Source organism: Lutjanus erythropterus, chromosome 7 (genome assembly GCF_056507025.1).
Source record: "Lutjanus erythropterus isolate fLutEry1 chromosome 7, fLutEry1.hap2, whole genome shotgun sequence".
NCBI lineage: Eukaryota > Metazoa > Chordata > Actinopteri > Lutjaniformes > Lutjanidae > Lutjanus > Lutjanus erythropterus.
In genome coordinates, this window is record NC_139323.1 from 27,007,504 (window position 1) to 27,034,678 (window position 27,175).

General features: G+C 39.2%; 1 protein-coding gene across 1 annotated transcript; it reads left to right on the forward strand.

Annotated features, from left to right (window-relative positions):
• Nucleotides 1–1,571: 1,571 nt before the first annotated feature.
• On the forward strand, nucleotides 1,572–27,175 carry ccdc50a (coiled-coil domain containing 50a). Its single transcript, XM_084723397.1, has 12 exons — nucleotides 1,572–1,877; nucleotides 7,232–7,294; nucleotides 10,920–11,049; nucleotides 14,523–14,613; nucleotides 15,658–15,760; nucleotides 19,913–20,815; nucleotides 21,491–21,642; nucleotides 22,816–22,860; nucleotides 23,222–23,383; nucleotides 23,529–23,611; nucleotides 23,732–23,841; nucleotides 25,479–27,175. The coding sequence occupies exons 1-12, from the start codon at nucleotides 1,823–1,825 to the stop codon at nucleotides 25,496–25,498; spliced, it is 1,917 nt and encodes a 638-aa protein (XP_084579523.1). The 5' UTR covers nucleotides 1,572–1,822; the 3' UTR covers nucleotides 25,499–27,175.

Here is a 27,175-nt window from a genome sequence, read left to right on the forward strand (position 1 = left end):
CACATGACACGTGTGTATTTGATTGTGTAAATAAATGAGAAAGAGTGAGAGAAAACAAGGAGAGCACTGAGAGAGCTTGTAACACACTGTCACTTATAAATACATATCGTCTTCATTCAAAACAAACAAGCAGTCAGTCCACTTTGTCTGTTTTGACATTCTAGCCCGCATACAGTACAGTGCCTCGAGGCATCATTATTGATTTGGACCACGGATTTGGTCCGGGGGGTGCGTTCCCTTTCGCTTCGTGGTGAAAACTGCTTGTGGCTGCAGCTGCAGATGTCTACAGTCACTGAACCTTGCGGAGAGAGATGCGTCAAGTAAACCACATCTAGCAGGAATTAAACAGGAAATGTGATAATTCAGACATCAAAATTAAATCGAAAGATGAACACAGGGCTGTCGTTTGGCTTCTCTTGATTTTTATGGCGTAATAAAGGTTATTGCAGCTAATTTTAGGACCTGTAAACTATTATTGTATCCTCTGAATACTCTATACTCAATGGATCTTGGGATTTTTCCTTATGTTAAAACTTAAATATGAGTACTTATTTTTCACGTAACTTTTTTTCCTGTACTTAGAATGCCTTTAATATCCCCTCCCTATTTTATTTTATTTTATTTTATTTTATTTTTTCTTATATTTTTTGAGTCCCTGGATTGCTTTCAATCTGGGAAGTATTATGAGCATTTTATGTCACAAATAAATAATATTAATAATATTCACTCAAACAAACAAACAAAAAACAAAATCAAAAGTCAAAGTTCACCCATTTACCCATTTATTGCCCTGTATCTCACAACCTTCTTCAGCAAACTTGCCCTGGTATCTTTTTGCAACTGATGTACACCAATATGATTTGAAAATATCCTGTAAGTCATTATAATGAGATACTTTCCAGAAAGAATGACTTAATATCTTAAAGTGTTGACTTAATCTCAAAATAATGAGAAACATGATCACAACATTAAGGTAATGTTTTAAAATAATGATCTGTGATGGGAAAATATCCTGTAAGTCACTGTAATGAGAAACTTTACAGAAAAAAATGACTTAATATCTCAAAATAATGAAAAATCATTATCAAATTTAACATTGAGTTAGTATTTCAAAATAATGAATTAGTTTCTCAAAACAATGAGGAACTTTCTCAAAATAGAGTTAGTATCTGTGATGGAAAAAATATCATGTAAGTCATTATAATGAGGAACTCTCAAAATAATGATTTAATATCTCAAAATAATTAGAAACATGAACACTGAATTATTATTTTTTTTACATACTAATTTATTATATCAGAGAATGTTTAATTTTGAGATACCAAGTCTTCATTTAATGAAAGTTTAGATAGAAAATTAGACAGTTTATTATTATTATTATTATGATTATTATTATTATTATTAGGAATTACATCACATTGGCGTTATCTGTTATTTATTTATTTGTTAATCCATATTTAATGCTATGAAGTTTTGAGGGGCTTTGATTTCCAACGTTCCAAGTCTTTTATTTTGACATCCGTGAGCGGAAGTTGTGTTTTGACTCTTTCTGACTTGGCACGCTGGCGGTATCAGGGAGGAGGGACGCTCGTAGAAACTGTGACACGCTAGCTTCAGCAGACAAGCTGCCAGGCAATTACAGCGGCGACGTATCGAGGGAGGGAGGCTACCGAAACTAATCAAAAGGGCCGTCTGTCCAGCACCTGAACCATCAATCGGGTTTATGAGTGAAGGCGATCAATCAGCCTGCGGTTAACCTTCGGAAGAAACGCGGAAGTGTAATTCAACGTCAACGGCTTTTTGACTTATTATCGCTGACAACATGGCTGAATGTAACGTTAGCATCGACAAGAATAAACTACCTGGAGTCAAAGAGGGTAACGTTCATAACATATTTAACCTGCCTGCTAAATGTGAACCAAGCTAGCTGTTTAGCATCACAGCTAGGTGACCCTAGCAAGGCTATTGTTAACACAGGTGTTTCTTATCACTCTCATGCACTGTAGTGATTATTATGGTTGTTAGCACATCTTGCTAGTTGATGCTAGCACAGTGGACTTAAGGCTGGAGGCAGATAGTCCGCACTGATTTGACATCTTAGCCTGAGTGCAGGTGTCGTGCCACATTCTGTATCCCAGTCCAAATCTGTTTCCATTCAAGGTAGGAAGAAGAAACGCGATTCTAGCAGGGAGACAAGAGGTTGGCACATTGTGTCCCACTTCATATTTCTCAAAGTGTTTGGGTTATGGTGAAATGCTTTGTAGTCAAAGAACATACATTTAAACGGATGTACACAATCTGGCACGAACATAGTGTGGTCGTGTAGGTGTACGAGAACTCTAAGCTTAGCACTGATCACATCATGGAGGTGTTTGCCTGTTGTAGGTATGTAGTTCAGCCAGAGATGTGAGGACAAGATGCATTTGCTTTGTGATGAAAGCAGAATGGACTAGAGATTGAAAGAGTCCACTGGTCTCCTCCTTCTGAATTTCATACCATACATACCCAATTACACTTAGAGCTGCAATGATTGATTGATTAATTGATCACTAGTTTTATGCCATTTCTTAGGACAACATTTCCAGATTCTCTGATGCGAGTATACTCAGGTTTCTTTTGTTGTCTGTGACCCGTAAATGGAATATCTTTGACCTGAGAACATCATGCTGGGCTTTGAGAAACAGTTATCAACATTTTCACCATTTTCTGGCTTTGTCAACAGATTATTTGATAATGTAAATAATCGTTAGTTGCAACCCTAGTTACATATTGCTTTTGGCTGTAAAAATCTGTTACTGCTTTGAAACATTATCCTAAAAGACTTTGTGATCAGCAAGAAAAAACATATCTGGTTACACCAAGAGCTGCCACGATTAATTGATTAATCGAGTAGTTGTGTCATTTTTTTTTAAAGAAAAAATGTCTTCTCTTCTCTGATTTCAGCTTCTCAGATGTAAATATTTTCTGGTTTCTTTGGTCATCTATGACAATACACTGAATACCTTTGGATTGTGGACAAAGCAAAGCATTTGAGGACATAATGCTAGCTTTGGGAAACAGTGATCAATTTTTTTCACCATTCTCTGACATTTTATGGACCATACAACTAAAATTAATTGGGAAAATGATCAACAGATTAACTAACTTGAAAATAATCATCAGTTGGAGCCTTTGTTGGGAGGTATGTAGTTCAGCCAGAGCTCTGAGGACAAGATGCATTTGTTTTTGTAAAGAAATCAGCATGGACAGAACTGAAAGGGTCCACCGGCACCCCCCTTTTATATCTGATGTATCTGGTTACTCTTTGCTTTTGGCTATAAAATCAGTTAGTGCTTTGAAACATTATCCTAAAACACGTGGGTTCTACTCACACAGCAGGCAAAATTGGCCCAAATTAGATTTTTTTTCTCTCAAATGTGACTTGATCTGTTTTTGTTTTTTTGTTTTTTTCTCACGGCAGTGTGAACAGCACATATGACATGGAATCTGATATTTAAGAATCTGATTTAGTCCACTTTTCACCTTTATATGTTTTCCTAAATCAGATACATATCTAATTTTTGCTTTGTGACCTCAGTGTAGACAGTCATATCAGAATTCATGCTTTTATGTCACTGACTCATCTTGCTGCTTTTGTGGAGACATACGTAGATGAAGATGTAGGTAAATGAAGGTTGTGCACAACGAGAATGATAACAATAACCACAAAAATATTGTTTTTAAAAATGTTTGAAATCAAGTGGATGGTGGAGTTTGTTGTTATAGTGGAGAAAATAATCAACTGATTAATCAATAATGGAAACAGTCTTTGGTTGCAGCCATACTTACACTTAGCTTTTGGCTGTAAAATCTGTTGCTGCTTTGAAACATGATCCTTGTGACCAGCAACCAAAAAAAAAAAACCTCTTTAAAAAACTGGAAATTTCAACCCCCTGCCACATAGGTTTATACACACCCAAAACTTTGTCCACAACAGTTACTGTGTGAAGGTGAGAAGCAGGTGGTGACTGGGGCTTTTTACGCTGGAGCAGATTTTGGATGGGATGCTGTGCAGGTGGGAAGGACGCGTCCTGTTAGTGTGAAGCAGCTGCTCAGCAGGATGCTTGTTATTCTGGTCAGAGAGAGAAGGAACGTGCATCGCCACTGCTTGGCTAGTCTGCAGAGGGAAAGACTGAGAAGGCTGCTGGAGAAGTTTCAATTTCATCCCTTGTGTTAGGAAAATAGTAAATATTGAGATCGCTCTGTACTATAACTCACAGAGAAGAGCTGAGCTTGTCTTTTATAGCCTATTGTCCTACTGCACAAGAAGCACAAAGACTTTACTCTTGTGGTGTTTGCATGGTATTGTCATGTTAGGCTGATTTTCTGTTCAGTCTGTTGTGATCAAATGATAGTGTTAGGGCTGCAAATAATAATTATTCTCATTATTGATTAAACTGCTGATTATTTTCTTGTTTAGGCCAGAAAATTTCCCAGAGTCCAAAGTAATGTCCTCAGATTGCTCCTTTTGCCAACCAGCAGTCCAAAACTCTTCATTTAATATGAGAAATGACAAAGAAAAACAGCAAATTCACTTATTTATGAAGTTTGAACCATCAAATGTTTGGCATTTTTGCTTGAAAAATGACTGAAACAATCAATCTTTTATCAACTTGGCAACTTTTTCTTTGCATTGACTCATCAATTAATGGACTAATTGTTGCAGCTGTAGGTGGTGCAGCTGTAAATCATCTGTCACCTGTTGCCTGGTGTTGTTTTTAAAACCAGACCAACTCGGGTAAAAACTGTATTTTGCAAACTGATAACTTTTACAAGCTTTTTTTAAGGCACTGTCTCCAAACCCCAATAAGTTACAGTAGTTAAAACGACTTATGTATACCAGCCAGAATTAATCTCAGGTTTCTTGGCTAAGAAGATTAAGCATATGGTTGAAAAATGGTCTCTGTGTTAATCAAATCCCATAGTGCTTTGAGGCAGTGTGGGGGCTTTGTGGAGGTCTTGCCCTCCTCTTCTCAGCATCTGTTTGAACCCAATCATCCACCGAGTCACTGCCCATTTAATACAACTACACAATCTGGACCCCGCATCAGCGTTTTGCTAGAGTCCCAGGCGTTTTTGGTCTTGTCAGTAATATTGGCAAATAATTTGTTTTCACTAATACACACTAACACATAGTCATAGACTGTTGCTGCTTATTAATATTTTATGTGGATGAAGTCATGTTTGTGAGAGCAGATGATGGGCTGGGAATCTGGCAGTGTGAGGTTATTGAATGCGGTGAGGCTCTGTAATGAAAGCTGGGAGGAGGAGAGCGTTAAATACGAGATTAGTGTCAAAGAAAGGGTTTGTATGATGTATATGAATTATTATCAACCTAAAACAAGAATAGGAAAAATAAGTAACTGAGTAAGTTAAGTGATTCTTTCTTTTGGTCTTAAGTGAACTGAGCCGATGAGAAGAGTGGTGCATGGCTGTGTGGCTTCTTCCAGGATAAAATCATTACTTTATTTTATTCTTCTATATTTGATGCAGTGATGTTTACATGGGTTTTGCAGATGCAGAAAAGTTTCCTGCTGCAGTGCTTCACAATATATGCAAAGCAGATGGTAGTTATATTCATGTTAACTGAACTGTAGAGGCAGATGCTATAAGGTACATGCATCCTATGCTATGAAGTCCACATCCATAATTAGCTGAGGCTGTAAGAAAGTAGAAGATGGGAGGACATTTAAGATCTGTTTCCTGGCATTTGAAGACCATAGCATCCTGAATATTCAGAGAAAGAAAAGCTATCTGCCTCTTTTCAGAACAGTTCAGATGGATGTGTGTTGATAATATTGGGGTTTTATGAGGGAAATCTCCCCTCCTACAGCAGTTTGCACGATTGTTTCCTGAATGAATGTTCACAGCATTTTGGCAGTATCTCTAATACTGAAACCGTGGATGGAAACTCTGCTGTTATTTAAATTTGTAGCGAAGATGTCCGTATACGATGGAAAACGAGCAGTGAGATATTGATTTTTCCAGGAAAACCTTGCTGGCTAAAATTTGTGATATAGTGATAGTTGAAATCATGATTTAAGCCATACATGTGGAGTTTTAGCCCTCAAGCTTAGAGCTGAGAAGAGGATAGGCCAAATAAATTGGTGTCAAAAACTCTGCTACTGTAAATGTGAATAATGTATTGTAACTACATCAGCATTAGGTTTTATCACCCAACCTGTGAGATGAAGGATGTTCTTTTGGTTTGTTTTTTAGCCCAATGGCTAGTGAATGGTTCAAAATTTTCCAGATAACCATTGTTTTTTTGCTTCTGAAATATACCATCCACTTGCCAGCATTTTACTGGTGGCTGCTGCTTTTTGTGCCCTGCACTAGATTAAAATGAATATAGATACATTTATCTCTGTCTGTGCCTTGCTGATGGACACTCAAATGTACTGTGCTTGTCTTCTTGTTACACTTTTTCAGTCAGTTCAGATATTTAAACCATGATCTTATCAGTAAAAACCTACTTCTCACTTGTTCCTCTCAGTTCTAAATAAGTTTTAGAAAAAAACTCAAAAGCTCTCACAACATCATTCTGCCTCTTCATTTAGGATTTTATAAGCTGAGAACAAGTCATGGTTCCTCATTCTCAGTTTCACTTCATCTCCTTGCAGGCAGAAAATAACGAAAACCACATGCCAGATGGCCAAACTCTTTATGGGACTGAAATGCACTGTTTGGCCTAGTTTCATTTTGTGCTAAAAGGTCAGAAATTATGTTAAACAACCCTTTTGATTTCACCTCAGTATCATACAGTATCATCCATACATACATTGTAAATTAAAAATAGTAGTAATGCTTATAATAAAAGTATGGTGCTACTTTCCATCAATTTTTCTATAAAACACTTGTCAGCTCATAAAAAGTTACACATTAAACCTCTCTTTCGTTGCATTGACAACAAATTTGATCCTCGATTTGTGCTCTAGTTAACTCATAAAATGTGGCCTGCTGTCTTTGATTGCGGGTCAGTTTTTGAATCTTTTTGTCTATTTAAGCATGTGGGTAGACAGCTGGGCCGGATGTGAAACATCTGAAACTGTGAATGTCAGATGGAAATCTAACATGTCAACGATTTCAAGTCTGACTTCAGTCATCTAGCACACACTAGTTGACACTGAGTTTTTAATAGAAGGCTGTATCAGTATCCTTTTTCAGTTTCTGTCTTTTGTTTTTTTTCCAGTGTGCCGAGACTTTGCTGTGCTGGAAGACCACTGCCTGGCCTACAACCTCCAGGAACAAGAAAGTAAGAAAGTACAAATTAGCAGTATTTCAAAATTTGTTCCTCTCTGCCTTTGTGTTTTCACCTTTAGAGATGGGTAACTCCTTAAGAAAGGGGCAAGTAATAATAAGATTTTCTTTTTCTTCTTCCTGCTCCATTTTTTGCTCATGGAATAAGGATAAGTTGTTTGGGTTTCAAATACATTAGGCCTATTTGTTTCTGTAAAATTGTTTTTGGAAAGTACACATTGAAATGAGTGAAATGAACAAAACTTTTATTTCAAACAGGGAAATCTCCTGCTTTTCTGCTTTTAAAGTTCGTGATCTGGCCCAGTGAAGAGCTCAGCTGCCTTTGATGTGTCCTGTTCATACACATAGGCCCATTACCTTTTCCCAGACAGTCTGTTTAAACATTTAAGTAATTTATTGTTGTAATGTTTCCTGCATCAGACCCGTGACATCACTGTGGAGTGGTTTTGTCAAGCTGCCCTGCTACATTCCTCCAGTAGGTCACTTAATGCTTACTTTGCAGAGGAACAAACTATGAAAGATGTTTTCAGTACGTAGCAGCAGTAAAAAAAAAATGTATTCAGTCTGCCACGCTCCTCTTTTCCAACAGGATAAAGCCGTCAGTGGCTGCAGCCTGATTAAGCCTACATAAAGCCTGCTACAGCCACACACTTAACAGCGTGAATGGTGCAGGATGCCACAAAAACACTGTATCAGGGCAGGGCTGTGGCAGGCAGACGATGGTGGGCTGGTGCTGGTGGTTTGATTTGTTCACATTAATAAGTGTGTGCTGCAGCAGCAGAACAGAGAGGCTCTGATTCTGGACGTTAGACGACACAGTCAGTATGTCAGCTTTTCAACATTAAATGCTGCAGGCACTGAAGAGATGGCTGGCTCCAACACACACTTAACAGTTTCTCGTCATTTTAAAAATCATATTTGTTCATTTAAAGAGCTCAAAAAAGTTCCAAATGTAGCTCTAAATTAGTTTACATTCAACAAATTCATAATATACATAATTATAAGCTAAAAAGAAAAATTAAACAATTTCTTTTAAGAGCCACAACAGTCAGTCACACAATGTTAGAAATTATTTTTGTGTGTGTTTGTGTGCTTATAAAGATCATATTGTGTGCTTTTTCTTTTGGTGCTTTGCTATGTTTGTCCCTGCGTGCCTCATTAGATTAGCTGGTGCTTTCATGGGAGCTCATGTGTGTAATTAGCCGGCCTCTTTTCACATTTTTGCAGTAAGTGCATTCAGATGAATTTGAGATCTTATGATTTTCTCTTTTGTTTTAGTGTTTCAGTAGAAATACTCTCAGGAACTTCTGGCCCCTCACTGGAGGTTAAGACACCTCCTGCTGAGTGAGGTTGAAAGGACATTTTCTGCCAAGAGGCACCAACAAACAGTTCCAGACAAAACAAAGCCTTCCTTTCATCAGACACAAATTCCTAATGGCTTCTCATATCCATCACCTGCACTCATTCAGGAAGCACCAGGAGAGGTGGCCGCTTTTAGACAAATGCAGGAAATTAGTTTGTTATTTAAGATGTCTAAGTGTGTTAAGATGTCAAATAATCATTAATAATAAGACACAAAATGCACATCTTTTTCTCAACTCAAGTCTTATCTACACAGTTCCAGCAGCACATTAGCAATCTGAAACAATTCATGAAGGATGACCAGAATAATAAAATAATAAGGCCCTCGCTTGGCTGCTCTTGTTCACCTATCCTTAATGGTGCCATCTAAAGCTGGTGTCATACTTTGCACATCTGTGAGTGCACTGCATTGTTGTATGGCCTGGCTCAGGTTAAAACCTTTGTAAAACATAAACATACAGTGAATGAATGCCATAGATCATGACTTCACCATGATGGGGAAAAAAAGATGGCGTATGGGGTTAATAAATTATGTGGTATCTAAACGGTGCAAAGACATTGCAGATACCAATACCAGCATTTTTAGGCAGTATTGGAGGCTGATGCCGATATTGATGTAGGTGCAACAAAACCTAAAAATGTCAAATGGGGTACTATTCCTGTCATTTCTAGACCAAACCAAGCTGTGAGAATTCACATAAGCTCTGGAGAAATGGCACATAGAACATACATTTTCAGTTAATGCATTTTTAATTGAATACATTTACAATGGCGATTAATGATTAATCATTAACATCCCTTGAAGGGATGCTTAAATTTGGAAACATAACCACTTCTTTGTACAATGGTTTGTTTCTCTGTTTCCACAAATATGTCACTCTATGTCACCACCGAAAGATAAATTATGCAGCAAGTTCTGCAAGAAAGAAGGCCAGATGTCACCCAGCCAGACCCTAAGTGCAGATTAGGCTCAGTTTTAGCTGTGATTAATTTGGTTTTGGCTGACCTGGCCTTGTGCAGTCATTAGCCATTTAAAGCCTCAGTGATCCGTAACCAAGGCTCATCTCTCTTTGCTCCATTTATCTCCAAAGTAACTGATCTGGTTTGAGCTGGCAAAATGTTTGTTTCACCTTTGACCCTGCAGGTCACAGAGGAGAGTGCTGGTTGATGTAGCCTGTCCGTTTTTTCCTGGATCATAACAACAGATGGTCGTCCAAAAAGGGTCTTTTTAACAAATTCACTCCAAGTTAATGTGGAGTCACAGCTGGCTTTTATTTCTATTCAAAGTGTTGAGCCTGCAGAACACTGAAGCATCCAAATGTTGCATGGAAAACATTTCTTTATGGCTGTGTCAGCACTTGGCGTCTTTCTGGAAAACTTCTGGAATGGGTTTTCTTTGTTTCAGCATACAGCCCCACAGTGATCTGCTTCAGATAGTCCAGTTTTCTCACCCTTACTCCCCTTTTTCTGAATGATGTGAGACCTTTTCAAGTTGAGTTTGTTGAATGAACAAATGTCACAATGTCCGGTCATGTTTTTGTTTCTGCCTTGAAAGATGAATCAATGGAAAATGTGACAGCGGATAAGTGATAGCCTTATCTTGGGCTGTGACAACAGTTTTGCCTTAAAATATTTTTTCTACGATGTCATAAACTTTAACAATTGATCAGCGTCATCCACTAAAATCAATGTCAACCCCTCGACTTTTTGCCACAGCTGTGACTCAGTTTCCTCTTTCAATACCACCAGTCAGAAAGCAGAAACTTTATGGAGGCTGTCACGGGTAAATTGCCAAACGTAATTTGGTCCTTTTCACATGAAAGCTGGAAACAGATCGATAGGCAGGTGAACAGAGCTGAGGGAGTGAGTGATGCTCTCTGCGCTTACCAAGTGCCGGGAGTGCGTCAGCAAGCAGGATTTATCATCTGTTATGGCCTACAACGTGCCATCACACAACCTTGGAACGGCACCTCAGCTGTGAACATTCATTTCTCAGTGACTAAGAGCGCTCTCTGGTTATTACCAGAGACTGAAGCGTCTGCGTCCTCCACGTTAATCTTGTTCTCTGCAGACCATCTAAACAATACTACTGCTCCTCAGAGAGAGCAACATCAAGAATGTCTGTAAATAAACTCCCCAGTGCTCTGCTCCTCATCTTTCATCGAATTCCTCATCACTAGAGCGGTCCAGCCAACTGACCTACTCCAGTTGGTGTGTACACAGTTTTAAGAGCAGTGTTTATGTGTTTGTGTCTACAGTTGAGAGCCACTTGGCATCCAACATCAATAAGAACCGCCTGGTGCAGAAGGACCTGCAGGTGGCCAAGAAGCTGCAGGAAGAGGAGGATAAGAGGGCCAAAGTCCAGAGCCAGAAACAGCACACTGAACTGTAGGTTCCTCTCAACACACCAACAGTCAGACACACACACTTCATTTATACATGTCTGTTAAGTGCTGCAGGGATGAAGTATTTTTGTAAGCCAACCCTTAAGTTAACATCACTCCGATTCTTTCCACAAAAAGTCAGTGAGATCTGTTATAGTGACACGATTTGCTCAGCAAGATAGTCGTCACTTTTATGATTTTTTTAAGTGTAAATGCAGTTTGCAGAAGTAAAAAAAAAACCATTAGGCTATAAACAAACTACACCACAGACACATGACTTCACATCTATCAAGTGACATTTAGCTTCTTGCCACATAGAGATGAGGGAACCGGACATGTATATACGCTAACTTATTTCTGTCTTTTAGGAGTCATTCCTGCAGCTCTCTATTTCAAAGTGAAATTCTGCAAAGCAGAATTGTGCAATCTAAGTAAAAAGATTTTATTTAAATTTCTAAATATCTACAACATACACTTTCCACATCAACAACACAAAGACCCACAATTTTACACACATCTACTCCACATAAACACACAAGGTCAACATCTGTATCTTCATATCTGATCAACTTAAATGAAATTTGTTTATTATTATTATTATTATTATTATTATTATTATTATTATTAGTAGTAGTAGTAGTAGTAGTAGTAGTAGTAGTAGTAGTATCATGGCATGCAATCTTTTAGATTGTGACCACTAAATAGTTATGTCCTAGGTGCCGTTAATGTTCACCTGTCCTACATTTGAACAACAAAAACAAACAAACAAAACAAGAAACACAAATGAGTTGTAAAATTCAAAGCAAAATTCCATTGGGAGAAACCGACAGTAAAACCATCCAAAAGTTGTTACGCCTGGAGAAGCCAACTTACAAGGAGGAGAAATATAATTGACTTATAATCGACTATAATTAGTTCATTGCACTTATTTAATTTCATTCATGTCATGAGATTTAGCAATTACCTGTAAGTTCAGAATTATAAATCTGTATTTGGGTATTTTAATCTAATTTCTGTAATTAAATGCCCGTTACCCCTCAAAGATCTCAAGAAGCCATTGGAATACACTGCAGTATTAGCTGTGTACATGTGTTGATAGCATCTGCTTTAGATTAGTGTTAATTACTCCCAAACCCTATACCTAAAGCAGATTTATGCCTCAGCAGCGAGGTGATCCAGCACTCCTGCCTTGGATGACCCAAACATATCATTCAGTTAACCCTTTAATGTCCTAAATGAGAAGGTCAGCATTCATTACCAGAAAGAAGCAGGTAAATAGTTTGATTCAGTTTGTGCTAGAGAGCAATGATGATTTTTCTGATTACTGAAGAGGAGTAGATTACTGAGTAACACAGAGTGAGATTTACTCCGGTAAAGGCTTTGCTCGATCACAAATTATAGATGTGTCTAGCTTTACTGAAAGTGAGAAGATCCTGAAGCCTGTCTACAGTTTGATAGCTGTTGTCTTCACTATCAGCAACTGCTGCCAGCATCGCAAACATGTAGGAGAAAACACGAACAGACCGTTCAGTTTTTGTGGTTTCTGTGTGGCTTCTCCATAACCCTGATGTATCATTATATTTTTAAGGGGTTTGGGTCAGCTCCAGCCGCACGACCAAAGTTATGCAGCTTCCCCACAAAGTGGACAGTAACGGCTCCTAAACAGAGTTCTGTTTATTCTGCTTCAGTCCAGACCAGAAGCTGCAACAGAAGCCCCCCCCTGCAATTTTTATTAAAATAAAATAGCTGAGTCACAGTTTATTGAGATCACTGTTTCAAACCCACACAGTCATAGAAAGCTCCAGTAGTGGGATCTCACCCCCAGGGAGAGACCAGATGCTCCACCGTATATGCAAGCAGGCCAGTGCTGCACATGCTGGGAGCTCACGCTGCCATCCACCCTGCACTTGCCAATGACACTTCATATACACCCACCCCCAGACATTTGACTGAACATACGCACACACACACACAGACAGGGGAATGCATCATCTATGTACAGATGAAGGCACACTACAGTCTGTTTACGTTTGCCAGCTTAAGTCCTCCTAAGCTGTCGGCTGCTCAGGTCAAATGTAGTTGCAGTGTCAGGTAGTTAAGCTGTTACTGCGCCTTTTTTATTTTTTAAGTAAGGCATTAAACTCATGTACAGTTTGTCTGAACACGCAAACAGAGAGATGATCTTTGCATAGGCATTCCAGCCCTCCAGGCAGATGGTTTTGTTAAAATCACATTGTTTGAAGACATGAGTGAGTCAAAGCTGTTGAGATCAACATCACGAAAATGTTGAAGGTTGAGATATTTCTGCTCCTGCCTGAAGCGTACACACACACACACACACACACACACACACACACACACACACACACACACACACACACACACACACACACACACACACACACACACACACACACACACACACAAAACCTCTCGCACATGTTAGATAATAACTTCACTCCTGATCACGCAACTGTTGTGCAGCTCTTGGTTTGTTTATTCAAATATAATGCATTATGAATTTGTAATTTCATGGTTAAAAATTGTGAAGTTTGGCAGTGTTACGTTTTCATTCTCCATCTGCTTTATTTTCTTTAAAAGTCTCAGTCTGCTAAATTAATCTAGTCTGGTTTTAGCCGAGATTGAATGTCAATCAGTTATTGTAGTTTTGTATTTTTCATTAGTTGTTCAATTTCATTTCTTAAAAAAATCAAAACAGTTTAGTTTCAGTGAGATTCCAGAGTGGGTTTGCCCATTTTAGTTTAGTTTTTATTGTTTAAAAATGTTTAGCTTTAGTTTTGTTATTAGGTAAAGTCTTAGCTGTAGTTTTTTTTATTATTATTTTATGGGGCTATTTCTTAGGGACATTCAGAGTAGGTAAAACAATACAAATGCAACACTTTGTGAAGACATCCAAGACTCAAACATATGCTCTAATACCTCTTCATGCATGTTGTGTTAAGTTTAAAACTAAATGCATTTACTGTGTATTTTTATTTTAGTTAGTTTTGTAACAACACAAAATTGTTTCAATTGGAGTTTTCTCATAAATGATAGTAGTTTTATTTTTTATTTCAGTTAACAAAATGTTTTTTTTATTTTAGTAAACTATGATAGCTTTGATTTCAAAGTCATGGGAAGTTTAAATTGAAACATGAGATAAAACTATTGTTGGTCAGAAAAATGCCAACAGAAGCATCAGCAGATAGTGCTGAAAAACATGCTAAATCATGAAGTATGACAGAGATAGAGGAAAGAAAATAAAATTGGAAAACATTTCAGTGTCTTGGACTTTATCACCATCATCATCATCCACATCCTTACTCGTATGATTTTAAATATTAGCGATTAAACATTGTGAGAGATTGTGTCATACTGAAGCTATTAAATGTTGCATATCTGTCATTGATGTTTTTGATGTTCTCTAAACCCCTTCCCATATATACATGAACACGCATGAACCTTTGGGGACCTCAGCGAGCGCCAAGATAATGAGATCGCCCAGGAGATTCAGGAACAACTGGTCCGACAGGCAGAACAGCAGCGACAGCAGGAAGAGAAAGATGCAGTAAGAAATATTTCTGCCCGTTCAAGCACAATGTTGATTACATTCATCCGTCAATGATTTGACGTCTAGGGTGGGTCATTCCACTTGAATCATCACTTTGTTTTCCTCCTCATTGTAATAATGGAATGACAACCATAGTGACCTGACCTGTATTTTTTCTTTATCACAATGTTTATGCTCCACATAAAGAGCAAAGATTTCAGTGCACTCTGATTCTACAGTATCAGGATGTTGTTAGAAATGTTTTTCCATGATATTGTTGATAATAATTTCAGAGGTCAGTGTCTGTTTTCCTGCCACAAATGGCTCTGGTTCAGTTTTGATCCAACCATCATGTGCTGCCACTTTTGTTTTTAAATTTTATATTTCCTTTATTGCACATATTGGTCTAATGTTCCTCTAATCAGGTGGAATCAGGAAGCAGCCACTGCCTCGTGGTGCTTTTATTACAAGCAGTTATCAGAACACCAAATGGATATTTGACGAAATGTCCTGAATGAAAGTTAACTTCTCCAAAAATAAAGTTTTTAACTAGTTTGGTATTTTGTATTAACCATGACCTCAAAAATGTTGTGCATCGTTGACCAGAAATGTCTTGGGGATAATAAAAAATCATTCTCATCGTCATCAAGACATTTCCATCCAAATTCTTTCCATGTATGCTAATTGGTCCATCTTTGAAATCTCAAAATTAGCTTTATTTTCTGTTATTTTTTTTAACATGATCAGTGGAATAAGATTTTTTGTCATGAAGTCTTTATACAGTCTGGATATATAATGCCTTACTCCACAGTTCTATGAAAAAAAAGTACAAATTGTCTTTAGTTAGGACACCACAGCACTTTCTTACTTGTTTGAAACATGAGGGAATGATGCATCTCACCACTGTTATCTGATATGTTTGAAACTACACTGACTGGCAGAAGAAGAAAACTACATCTCAAAACAAAGTGACATATTTGTTACAGAGCGGTCCAAACAGAGACGTGTTCATATTCATGTGGGACAACATGTTTACTGTGGCCTTGTTTGTTTTTTTTGTAGGCCATAGCTCGTAAGCTGCAGGAGAAGGAGATGAAAGAGGAAAGGAGGAGACAGAAGCAGCTGGAAGCAAACTTTGAGGAGGAGTATTTTGAGGATCATGGAGGTGGGGAGAGCACCACTGCTTCATCTTAATGTGTGGCTGTTTGTGTGTATATATGCATCTTTCTCGATGTTCGTCTGTTGCCTGTATGAGCTGTGTATGTAAGAACATGAGAAGGTATGCTTCTTCTTCTGTGAAACTGGGATTTTCTTTCCAGCTCTGGAGGTGTGAAGGTGTCTTTTGATGCCGCACAGTGCTGGAGATGGTTGCTGACACGAAGCAAAGATTTTGGAATGCAGTTTATAAGCTCATAATTAACCTTGAAGAGAGGCTTACATGTTCCTACAGAGACATGATTTGTCATTTCGCTCCCATTCAAGAGCATACACCACTCTGAATGGGTTTAACTGTGCTCCAGTTTAAAGACACAGCTAAAATGTGCTTTGATGCCAGGCTTAACCTCAGATGTTAAATGAATCTCCAGTTAGCGGGTAATGAACGCATTAAGTAAAGCATTTTTAAGACATTTTTGTCTGTAAATCTCAATATGTATTGGAATCCGTTTCAAGTCTTTTCATGATTCACCCTACTGCATGATTCATCCCACTGAAGGTCTGTTCGCTTTCTGCTCAAACAGAAACAGTGGCTCATTTGAATCTTCTCCTCCAACTTGTTTTGTAAATTCTTGCTCTGTGTCAGCTAACCCGTACAGACGATTCACCTCAAGGTCAGGGTTCATCCTGCTTCCTGTGTGATCACCACATTGAGGAATTTAGGTTCAATTGTATAGTGACGTAGAGTGAAGGACTATCAGTTTGGCAGCATGAGAAATGTTGATGCTGAAATGTATCAGCTATTTGAAAGCACTGTGATGAGGTCTGACTGGGGAGTTCTTGAGCCATTGGTGTGACTTTGAGTGTGAAGGGGAAGTATATATCACCTTTTCTTTTTTTAACGTTCCCTCCCGACTCATTAAAGCTCAGCTGTTTTCTCTGCAGCTTTCTCAGCCTGCTGAATCTAATCTGGCACATTGATGCCCAGTTTTCCTGTCTGAACCCCTGGCCATGTTGTATTTGGATTTTATCTTCTCCAGAGGCAGACTGTCAGCATACATCATAGGGACACCCTAGGGATGGGTGTTGATAAGATTTTATTGATACCAGTGCTATTATTGATTCTGCTTATTGGTCCAATTCTTCGGTGATTCCTGAACTGGCCTGAGAGCTTGCTCTAACGAGTCTGTCTCACATTATCTAAATGGATGAAATGAAAGCGTATTTCTGCAGCATTCATTTTCATTTGAGTTTTCTTAGTCAAAGAACAAATAGTAACTCTAATGTTATTGTAAGAGGATATTGAACCTTGATAACAGATGTTCTGCTTGATAGGAAAGAGGCAGCACTCATGCATAGAGTATCAGATATGGGACATTCGTGGAATTGAGGCCCATGTTGCATATAAAGATGTTTAAGCATATTTGCTGGTGTTTCCACCCTTACTCGATATGATCATTGTACAGACATTGCAACCGGCATGGTTGTCGTGTTTCTTCGGGAAAAACAACATGCCAGCTTTCATAAATTTGAATTGATAAGCTTCAAAGCGTACGATTCCAATGGATCGAGCAATGTGGAACTGGTTCTCAGCACAAGAGGTTCTTGATTTCCATCCCTAAAGCGCTTATATCGTTCCTAAATGGAGCAAAATCAAGTTTTAGTTAACATTATAACACAAGAAACAGTCAGTCTCTCTGCTTTGTTTTTCTGTTCCCGATACCTTTATATCCTCTGCAATGTACATATATTTCAAAGACCCAAAAGTATTTACTTTCACTGTCAGGGCACTGTTAAATCGACCTTGGGGTTGTTGTTGTCTGCTTACAACAGGAGCTTTAGGTTTTTTCGCTCCTTTAGTCTCTGTGGAGGTGTGTGATGAGATGCAAAACAGGACAGAGGGAGGGGGCAGTTGTGAACTGAGAGTAGCTGCTGCAGAGGAGGGGTTTAGAGACTCCATTGTCTGTGTTTACACTTTGTTGACACAAACACGTCGGGACAAGTGTCTCCACCTGTCAGTCTACCTGTCCTGTTGTGTCTGTATGTATCGACAGCTGTTCCTGTTGCCTCTTTCTGACGATGTCACACCTGGCAGGTGTTTGGGATGAAGCTACAGTACGTCCTTGCTGGCTGCTCTCTTTACACTAGAATATTTGTACTACTGCCAGCCTCGCTATGTTGCAGTATTGGCTGTCAAGTAACGTAACCACTCACCTATAATGTCCCTCCTGACTGTGTGTGTGCACACAACTGTGGCAGTGTGAATGTACACACAGTAGAACAAAGATTCAGCACCTGTTTACCCTGCAGCTAATGACGTCACTGCAAGTAACCAGATACATTTAATGCAGGTTTCAAGACTGTCACTGTGCACAAAAGTATTTAGTTTTAATGCTCCAAAAATTGTCACCGTCTTGTGCTTGTATGTGGATATTCTTCATAACAGAGTGCTGTGTTTTAAATCTACACCCCACTATTTTTTTAATATCCTTCTTCAGCATATTCTCACACACACACACACATGTATTCACACAGATGTGAAATCGTGTTGTTTTCCTTCAGGTCATGTAATTGGCTGCTCCTCACACGAAATGAGAGGCTGCTGGCTGTGTTTGTCTTAATCCAGTGGATTACAGTTACACACAAACCAGTGTGGGGGCAGAACCTGTCTTGTAGATTGAAGATTGTAAGGATGGGAAAGTGTATTTAAAAGCGAGATGAGACAGAAGACGGCAGACACCTAAACCAGCCCAGTCACTCTGAGCAGGTACCAGTCTTTGTTGATGTTCAAACTTCTGAAAAAGGAGGCAGGTAGAAAGTTGATTAGTTGTTAAAGAGCCGGTTAGATAACTGAATTCCATTGAGCTGACTCTCAGTACACAGAGCACAGGCCTCTGCTGTGTACTTCCTCAGTGTGCTTTCAACTCATTTGTTTTCATTCAAACTTTGATCAGTCACACAGGCCAACTCCCAGCAGGACAGATTTATTAGAAGAACACGCTGTTCCCCATCACGTTCATGGTTTTCTTTTAAGCGTTCCCTTCATGCTTTTACTACGCTACATTATTTGCTTTGGTGTCGAACAACACACAGCATTAAAGTGTGTTGCATATATTGTTTGTTTGCTATGTCACAATCAAATGTCTGAAGTGTTTGAAGTTCTTCTATTCTTTTTAGCTATTCTTCTTCTTAATAAATTTTTATTTTGTTCAAAATTTATTTAACAAGGAAGGGACCCATTGAGATTCAAAAAATAAATAAAATTATCACTCTTCCTTGTTAAATAAAGGCTTAATAAAATAAAAATTGATTAGGTCTCCAAACACTTGTTGCCACAATCTTAACCAGGGCTTGAAAGTAAGGATGTCTTGTTGAGTCCAAAGAGAAACTTATCACTTACACACTGTCAATTTACATGAACGTATAGTAGGGCTGCGACTAATGATTGTTTTCATTGTCAATTAATCAATTAGTAGTTCAGTTGGTCCAAGATGACATTCTCAAATGTCTTGTTTTGTCCACAACCAAAAGATATTCTGGATTTTTTTTCCTTTAAGAAATTACTCTAATCATTTAGCAAAATCTAATAGTTGATTGGTTAATCAATTATTCATTGCAGCTCTACCATATACTGATCTGAGACACGGTTGCATTTACTTAGCCAGTGGCTAAAAGAATAATGAAATTATTCAAAAGTAACGTGCAGGGAACAACTAGCAAAACGCCCATGTTGGACCAAAATGAGTCAATGAAGTGAAGTTAGTTACTAAACAAAGTTATTAAGCTATATTTATTATGTTTTATGGAGTAGGACTGGGACAGTTGCAAGTATAATTTGGGACATTGCAGGACACTGAGGAAAAAGGAAATTTCGAGCCCTGATCTTAACCTTATTTGTATTTTGTCCACAGTATTAACCACGTCTGGACATTTTGGGTGCAGCTAACACCTCCACTCTTTACATCTGGAGCATGTCCATTGTCTTTTGACCCTCACTGTCCTCACAGGTCCTGTCTAACTCGGTGCTTACTAACCATCTTAGCTTTTTTTAATTCCTGTCTGTTATTTTTCACGTTTCCATGTTTTCATCAACCATCATCCTCATCCTTCTCTCCACGCTTGCCTCCTCCCACCCTCGCTCCTTCATCTCTGCCCTGTTCAGCTGCAAGAAGACCCCTTGACTTGGACAAACACAAATCTACGTCCCCAAGTCGATACGATGCATACGCTCCAGTGAGCTCACATCGAGATTACTCTCCAGATTACAGCTCAACAGAGCCCAAAAGGAGCAGGTACCCAAGGCAGGACCCTGCAGCACCCCACAGTCGCTCAAGATATCCTGAGCACCACCTAGTGGCAGAAGGAGGGCGGAGCAGGCATGCAGATCCGTACCCAGAGCACCTGCTGCCCTCCAGAGGCAAACACGGGGACAGATACCCAGATTATGAGCCCACCGAGACAAGCAGAGCTAGGGGCCCAGGGTGGGAGGACACAGAGAGAGTGGTGAGGAGGAAGGAGAGACCAGCCAGACCACCTCCACCACACAGCCCCATAGAGAGAGACAAGGCCTGGGACAGAGAAAGGGACAGGCAGCGTGACCGAGACAGGCGTAGAGACCTGGATTGGGAGAGACAGATGGCAAAAGACCAGAGGAGAGACAGGGAGCAGGACATCAGGAGGGCAAGAGCAGGGGGGAGAGACAGGGAAAGATCCAGAGACAGAGGACAGAGTGAGGACAGACAGAGAGAGAGAGACAAGCAGAGACAGAAAGACAAAGACAGACAACGAGCGAGGACCAGGAGCAGGGAGAGGGGACTGGATGAGGAGCCAGAGCACAGCAGGGACTGGCCGAAGGAGGGCAGGCCATCTTGGGAGGAGGAAGTGGATGATGGTGAGAGGGAGCTGAGGGCCAGGGGCCGGCAGCGCGTCCACTCTGGCCCCGAAGATGTGTTTGATGAGCTCAGGAGCGGCGGAGGGAGAGGGGACACCAGAGAGTTGTGGGACACCCGACAGGGGCAGGGTCCCGGCAGGAAACGCTTTCATACTCACCCCATGGAAGAGACAGGTACCACCCTGAGACCCCCTCCGGGCTCTGCGGGGGTGTTTGTGTGGTGTGCTGGAGCTGCTTTTATTTTTTGCTGTGGCAATCTCAGGTGGTGGGTTGATCTAACGCTGGAATCACTAATGAAAACACTAATTTCCTCTTGAGGAAGACGGCAATTTCACAGTAATTTCTGATGACTGATGTGATTTTGAAGGTTTGAATCTGTTGCTGTTGTTGCTCATTCTTGCCTTGTCTGCTGGGTTGTTACACTGAGCAAAGTAATTATCACACTATGCTGAGAGTGAAATGTGTGCTGTGATTTTGTAGTAGAATAGCTCCGTGGAGTTTGATGAGTGAAATTTTTGGCATTCATAAAGGGCTTCAGGGCTGGTGAGCTGGTTTATTATCTTATCCCAAAGCTGTTTGAACCATTAAACAATAAACACCAGTGGAGAGGCACTGCAGCCCTTTCAGGTGCCCAGTGGCTTTAATCCAACTCCAATTGTATTTATTGTAGATGATTGGTTGATCACTTTGTTTTTAATCATTAAATTTGTCATTTATCAAGAAAAATGCCCCAATTTTCATAATTTTCTAATGGCTTAAATAGTGAACAATAGAATAAAAAACAACAGATTGTTCGATAATGAAAAAGATTGTCAGTTGCAGTACTGATCGATGTGCCGACATCCGCAGGTCGTATTGTGCACAAAGGGAGTGGAGCAGTAGTAGCAGAAACTGAGTACGAACTGAGCGAGGCCACCAGGGGCCTGACGAAGCTTGATCTCCGTGAGCAGGAGCTGAAGGACCTGGAGGTGGCCAGGAAACTGCAAGAGGAGGAAATAAAAGTAAGGAAAGACACCAGAGAAGTGATAGATTTTGTTAAAGATGGAAATAGACAGATTTTTGCTTTAAATTTTGATTATAGACCAAATTAATGAATAGAGTCAGTTTTTCTCTTCATGTTTTCCTCTAATGTTGCTTCCTTCACCACTCTGATGCCAAATGCTGCTATAGTTACTCATTTATGTGAAGCAATAGGCTAACGTTACTTAACCTATTTGCACCATTACAATACGTTAGTTTACCTCTTCTGTGAACAGACTTTTTCCTTCTCTCTTATATCCAAAGTGGTGTTGATGATTTCTTCACATAACTAGACTCTGAGGAAACGGAAAGTGGTCCAATGTGATGTTGCCTTCCTGGCAGCAGCACAGACAATAATACCACTTGAAACCAGAAGAGGCATTGAATGGAGAATTGGCCTATTATACATTTTTTCCACTTTAATTTGCATATGAAAGGATAACAGTTTCGTGCAAACAATTAAAATAAAACCAAACAACCAAAAAAGTGTAGAAACAGGATACTGTGTTGATATTTTACCATAATTTATGGTACATATGTTTTATATATGTAACAACTCTTCTTCACTTGAGCTGCTAAATTCTGCTGAGAGATCCCATAATGTCCTACTGTGCATGTTAGAGTGCAGACATTAATATTTAAATATGTAATGCATAAATACTGTAAGCAAAGACCAACCTCAAGCACTTAAATGTGTAAAGAAAGAGCTGAATGTTAACACCCAGCTTCTGGATGATTCTTTAATGTGTAGTCAGGTCAGATATTGAGCTTATAATGAATTTGATACCAGAAGTCTGACAGTTGGCTAATAATAAGTACAACATCAGTTCTCCATACCGTCGGACTTGGTGTGTTGGAAGTTATTTAGTTTTCTATTTATTTACTGTAAAAACATATAAAATAAAAAATGTGTAACAAACATTGCAACTGCACTGTCCCAACTGCTTTACTATCTAGAGGGAATTCTGTATGAAAGAAGCACTGGAATAGCGTGATGTGAGCGATATACATCTCTGCTGTAAATGATTGGAAGCCTGAGTGTCAAAAACACAATGAAATGCCTCCATCTCAGTCATTTCCTATGTTATATAATGTTGGGACAGTTTGTTCCACTCTGGGCAAAATGTGACTTTTTGATTGTTTTCTGGTTTCAGGCGAGCAAGTCGCATGTGCGTGCAGCCCAAGTGGCGCAGGATGAGGTGAGTGGGCATAAAGTCTGGAAACTTTTCTTATGTTGTCTGTCCTCTTTTTAGTGCCTTTCATTTCCTGAGTTCAGCCAATTTAATTGGCCTTACTGTAATATAACCCTGAGTATATAAAGCCATGTCTAAATCAAACTCTGTCTGGCCCAAAATTATGTAAAGAAAAAAGTAATGCACTACTGTACAAGTGACATTATAGTTATTTAATGCTCTTATAGACACATATGCTGTGAAAAAAGTGTTTTCATAATGCAAATATACAGTATATTTACATGAAACACAATCGATATGTTGCCCATACATCAAATCATGTAGAATATGGAGGTTTTGGAAGTGCTGATGTGTCTCAATCTGGCAGGAAATTGCCCGGCTGATGATGGAGCAAGAGAAAAGGGAGTACAAGAAGAATCGAGAGCGGGACAGTGAGAGAGAGCGGGAAAAAGAGAAGGAGAGGGAAAGAGAGAGGCTGGCCATGGAGAGGATGGCGATGGAAAGGAGGCGGCAAGAGGGAGACTACAGGGTAATTTTCCACAACTGTGCTTAGTTCAAAATGTGTGCTTTAGGGTGGAATATTTTTGCAGACTGTGACTTTTATATAAAAAGTGTATTTCCACTGTGGTACTGGAACCATAATTGTAGGAACTATAATTTTCGTTGGTTTGCAGCCAAGTTCGGAGGAAGTAGTGCGGCCCAGAACACGAGATGAGTATGAATACCAGAGGCAGAGGAACCACAACAAGCCTGCCAGGTACAAGACTCTGCAGGGCGACTGCTTAAAACCAAATATTTCCAGCCAGTCAAGATGCTTAAACCTCAGGAATTACATTAATTTTTTCTGTTTTTCTCTGTGTCTGTCTGACTGTCTCAGGCCTCCTCAACCTCGTACACACGACTATGAGAATGTGAACTCTGGCTATGGCTACTCGGACCACCCTGTCCCCCCTCGCGCTCCCACCAGACCTGAACCTGCTTACAAAGGTATCAAGTCTATGTGACACGGTGGCTGCATTCACTTAACATATAGGTACTATCTTATTAAGGAAGGATGTACCCTGTGTTTTAGGCCCACATTGATTTCTTTCATCCTTGCATATTAACTAGAAATCGCATATTTTTAACATTAGGGTATTGCTTATTATTTTTCTTTAAGATATCAACACACGTTTGTTGTTCAGTTTTTATGCCTCAACACTGGGGACAGGAGGCTTCAGTGTGACCTCACAAAACATGCTTTTGACTATAACTCAATAATTCATACATTAATTATAACCAAATTTCACATAAATTTATAATAGGATAAAATAGAGAGGTGATAAACTTTATATCCAAAAAGTCAAAGGTCAGCTTCTCTGTGACATCATAATGTTCAGTCCTCTGTACTCCTCAGCCTCTCAGTGAAGACAACATGTTTCTCTCTGGAAATAATTTACTAGAATCACACGTCGAACAGTGATAACTTTAATTTTGCCAAAAAGAACTTCAGTACATCGAGCATATTATTGTACAGGTCTGGACAGATGGGGATGTACACTACAGCTTGACTGGTTGGCAGAGGCATTCAACCACAAGACCGTAATTCTAGTTCTAACATGAAGTGAAACTTTGATTTGGACTCTGTGTGTGTCTAAAAAGAATGACTTCACATATTCTCGAAAGGAAGTATTGATTTAGAATTTGCTAAAGCCAGAAATCTACAAATACATTTCCTCACTCACTTACCTTTCTTATAATGTTTAAATCCAGAGAAAAATGACTACCTCAATTATTGAGTTGTGGCTTTAACTAATTGTTTTGAATGCTGGTGTTAAAATAAAACCCTCATTCCTCATTCTTTAAATGAGGGCTTAAAACATTACTGTTTACTGCAGCTTATCAGTGAACTAGATATGTAACGTATTGTTAGGATAATCTGTAACTATTGTTTTATATTTGTCTGCTGTTGCTTTTGTTTTTAATGATCTCAAACGCAATTTTAATGTTCCTTTAATGTTTCTATTTTAATGTATTTTCATGTTCTTGCAAAGCACTTTGAATTGCCTTGTGTATGAATGGTGCTATATAAATAAAATTACCTTGCCTTTGATGTTCTAAAAAGTAACAATAAAACAAACAATTATATGTATTATCATTGATTAACTAATTATATTCTCATAGAAATTTACATTTGCATTTAACACACAGTATTGGGTAGATTTTCCTTGAGAAACACCCGTGGTACGGAAGAGTTTCTGGGTTTTTTGAGGCTTTTTTGTCTTAATTTTATACATTATACTATACTTGAAGTTAACAGTTGAGAGATGACTGGAAATGAGGGCAGAGAGAGAGACAGGATATGAATTGATGATGTTGTGGTTGGGGGTTTGTGCTTTAACCTCATGGGTCACTAGGGTCCTCTGGGAAGTTATTTGTTTTATTGAAGCGTAAACAGTGCTTGATGCACAGAGCTAGAAGAGTAGTTATCATAGTCTGTGAAAATTAATCCCGGATCTTGAAGCAGAAAAACTGATGAAACTGAAAAGTTTAGTTTAAAAAACACGACATGTGCAACACGACTTAAACTGCAGTGTGATGATCAAGCTGCTGATGGATCTCTGTGTCTCTTCCATCTTTTCCAGGTGCCTATTACAGGCGGTGACTCAGGCTCTCTACCATGTCCAGACATGCTGTCAGTCCTCCTTCGTCCTCTTTTTTATTTATCTTTTTGATTTCAACCATTCGCACTCTGTTGACCAAAAGCCTTGGGACAATTGAATGAGTTGACAATGGGATTTTTTTTCAATACCCTCCAAAGTCAGGCCCAGAGTTAAGGAAGTGGGTCTGTGAGTGCTGGAATCACACTCATGTTTTCCTTTTTTTTAATTTTTATTTGTAAATTGTGATTTATTATTATTATTATTATTTCTTTTAACTGACTCAGCATCAAGACAAGCCAAAATCTCAGCCTTGTGACATAAACTCCCCTGATTCTTAGCTGTTAAAATCGAGGAGCCGCCTCCTCACCTGCTGTGGTCATCATGTGCTGATGTTCGTCCCATCTGTGGACCGTGCCGTCACAAGGGCTCAATGCCTCCGCTGGATATAAACCATGCAATCTCAGATTTCCTCATGAGTCTTCATGGGATGTGCCTGTCTGCTCCAACATGGCTGCTACAGTGTCTTAGATACCAACATGGCAGCTGCTTTCTACACCCATGCTGCACTTCTGTTCTGTCTGTGCAACGAGGCTCCGCAGGCCCGACCCATGTGCCACACAGCGTTACGACTGGAGGGAAACTTTCTGTTGCTGTATTCAAACAAAACAACAAATAATAATAATAAGCCTTTATCAAGATGCTGGTAGTTTTGGCTCCGACATGTTTACCACCTTGTTCCAGTGCAGAGGAGGTGGAGCTTTGTGATGATCCATGGACATTTAATTGGCTGTGTCTTTTTCTGCTTGTTGAGGGGCACTTTTTAAACCCTATCACCGTTAAACTGAAAGTGGATGGATGATATTCTGTGTCACTGTTTCAATGTGCATGCTTACTGAAAGTGTACAACTGTGTACATGCATTTCAGCTCTATATCAAGTTATCTGGCTCCCTCTTTAGTGTCAGAAAGGGCTAAAGCCACAAATAGCCAATAATCTTCTCCTTGTGAATGAACAAAATAAGTGGTAGCTCATATACTACTGTACAATATATCTTTTTTCTGCCACTATTCCATATCAGCTTGTCATTTACAAACCAAAACTGGTCCATAGAAGAACCAGTACCAAAATGAAATGCATGTACATTGCTTGTCTGTGTTCATGCTTGTGCTTACAGCGCAGACGTTGTGCGATTGAATATTTGTTCTTTGTTTAATTTAAATGTAAATATGAGATTTTTTTTTCTTTTCTCTCTTTTTTTTTTAACATGTTCTACCAAATCATGTTCCCCATCATGGAAGATACAAGATTGTCTTTTCTATGGAGCCTGATCAGTCTCAGTATTGATTATAGCTGCTGTGCAGCAACAGGTCAGGGCTGGACATTTTTAAGAGGAAGAGGAAGAACTGGAAAAGGCTGAAAAGAGGAGACAAATGACAAATACGTAAGGGTCTATAAGCAGAACTGCCCAGACCAATAATTATTTAAAACTTCTAAAATTAAAAATAATCAATGCTTAAGTGAGCATTAGCACATCAATTTTGCATCACTTAAGACGCAAACCCGAACCTCTGACTGCAGGAGCAAGACACAACCCTGTTGAGCTGCATGTCAACTGACAAAAATTCAGCTTCCAAGAAAAAAACGTAAGGATTTGTGTACTTCATCTAGACAACATGTGGA

What these genes read in the sequence shown, in the direction of transcription:
- ccdc50a (XM_084723397.1), top strand. Translation starts at nt 1,823, where the DNA reads ATGGCTGAATGTAACGTTAGCATCGACAAGAATAAACTACCTGGAGTC. An exon ending in GTATTTTGAGGATCATGGAG is followed by an intron (nt 15,761 to 19,912) that starts GTGGGGAGAGCA and finishes TGCCCTGTTCAG; the next exon opens with CTGCAAGAAGACCCCTTGAC. An exon ending in ACCTGAACCTGCTTACAAAG is followed by an intron (nt 23,842 to 25,478) that starts GTATCAAGTCTA and finishes CATCTTTTCCAG; the next exon opens with GTGCCTATTACAGGCGGTGA.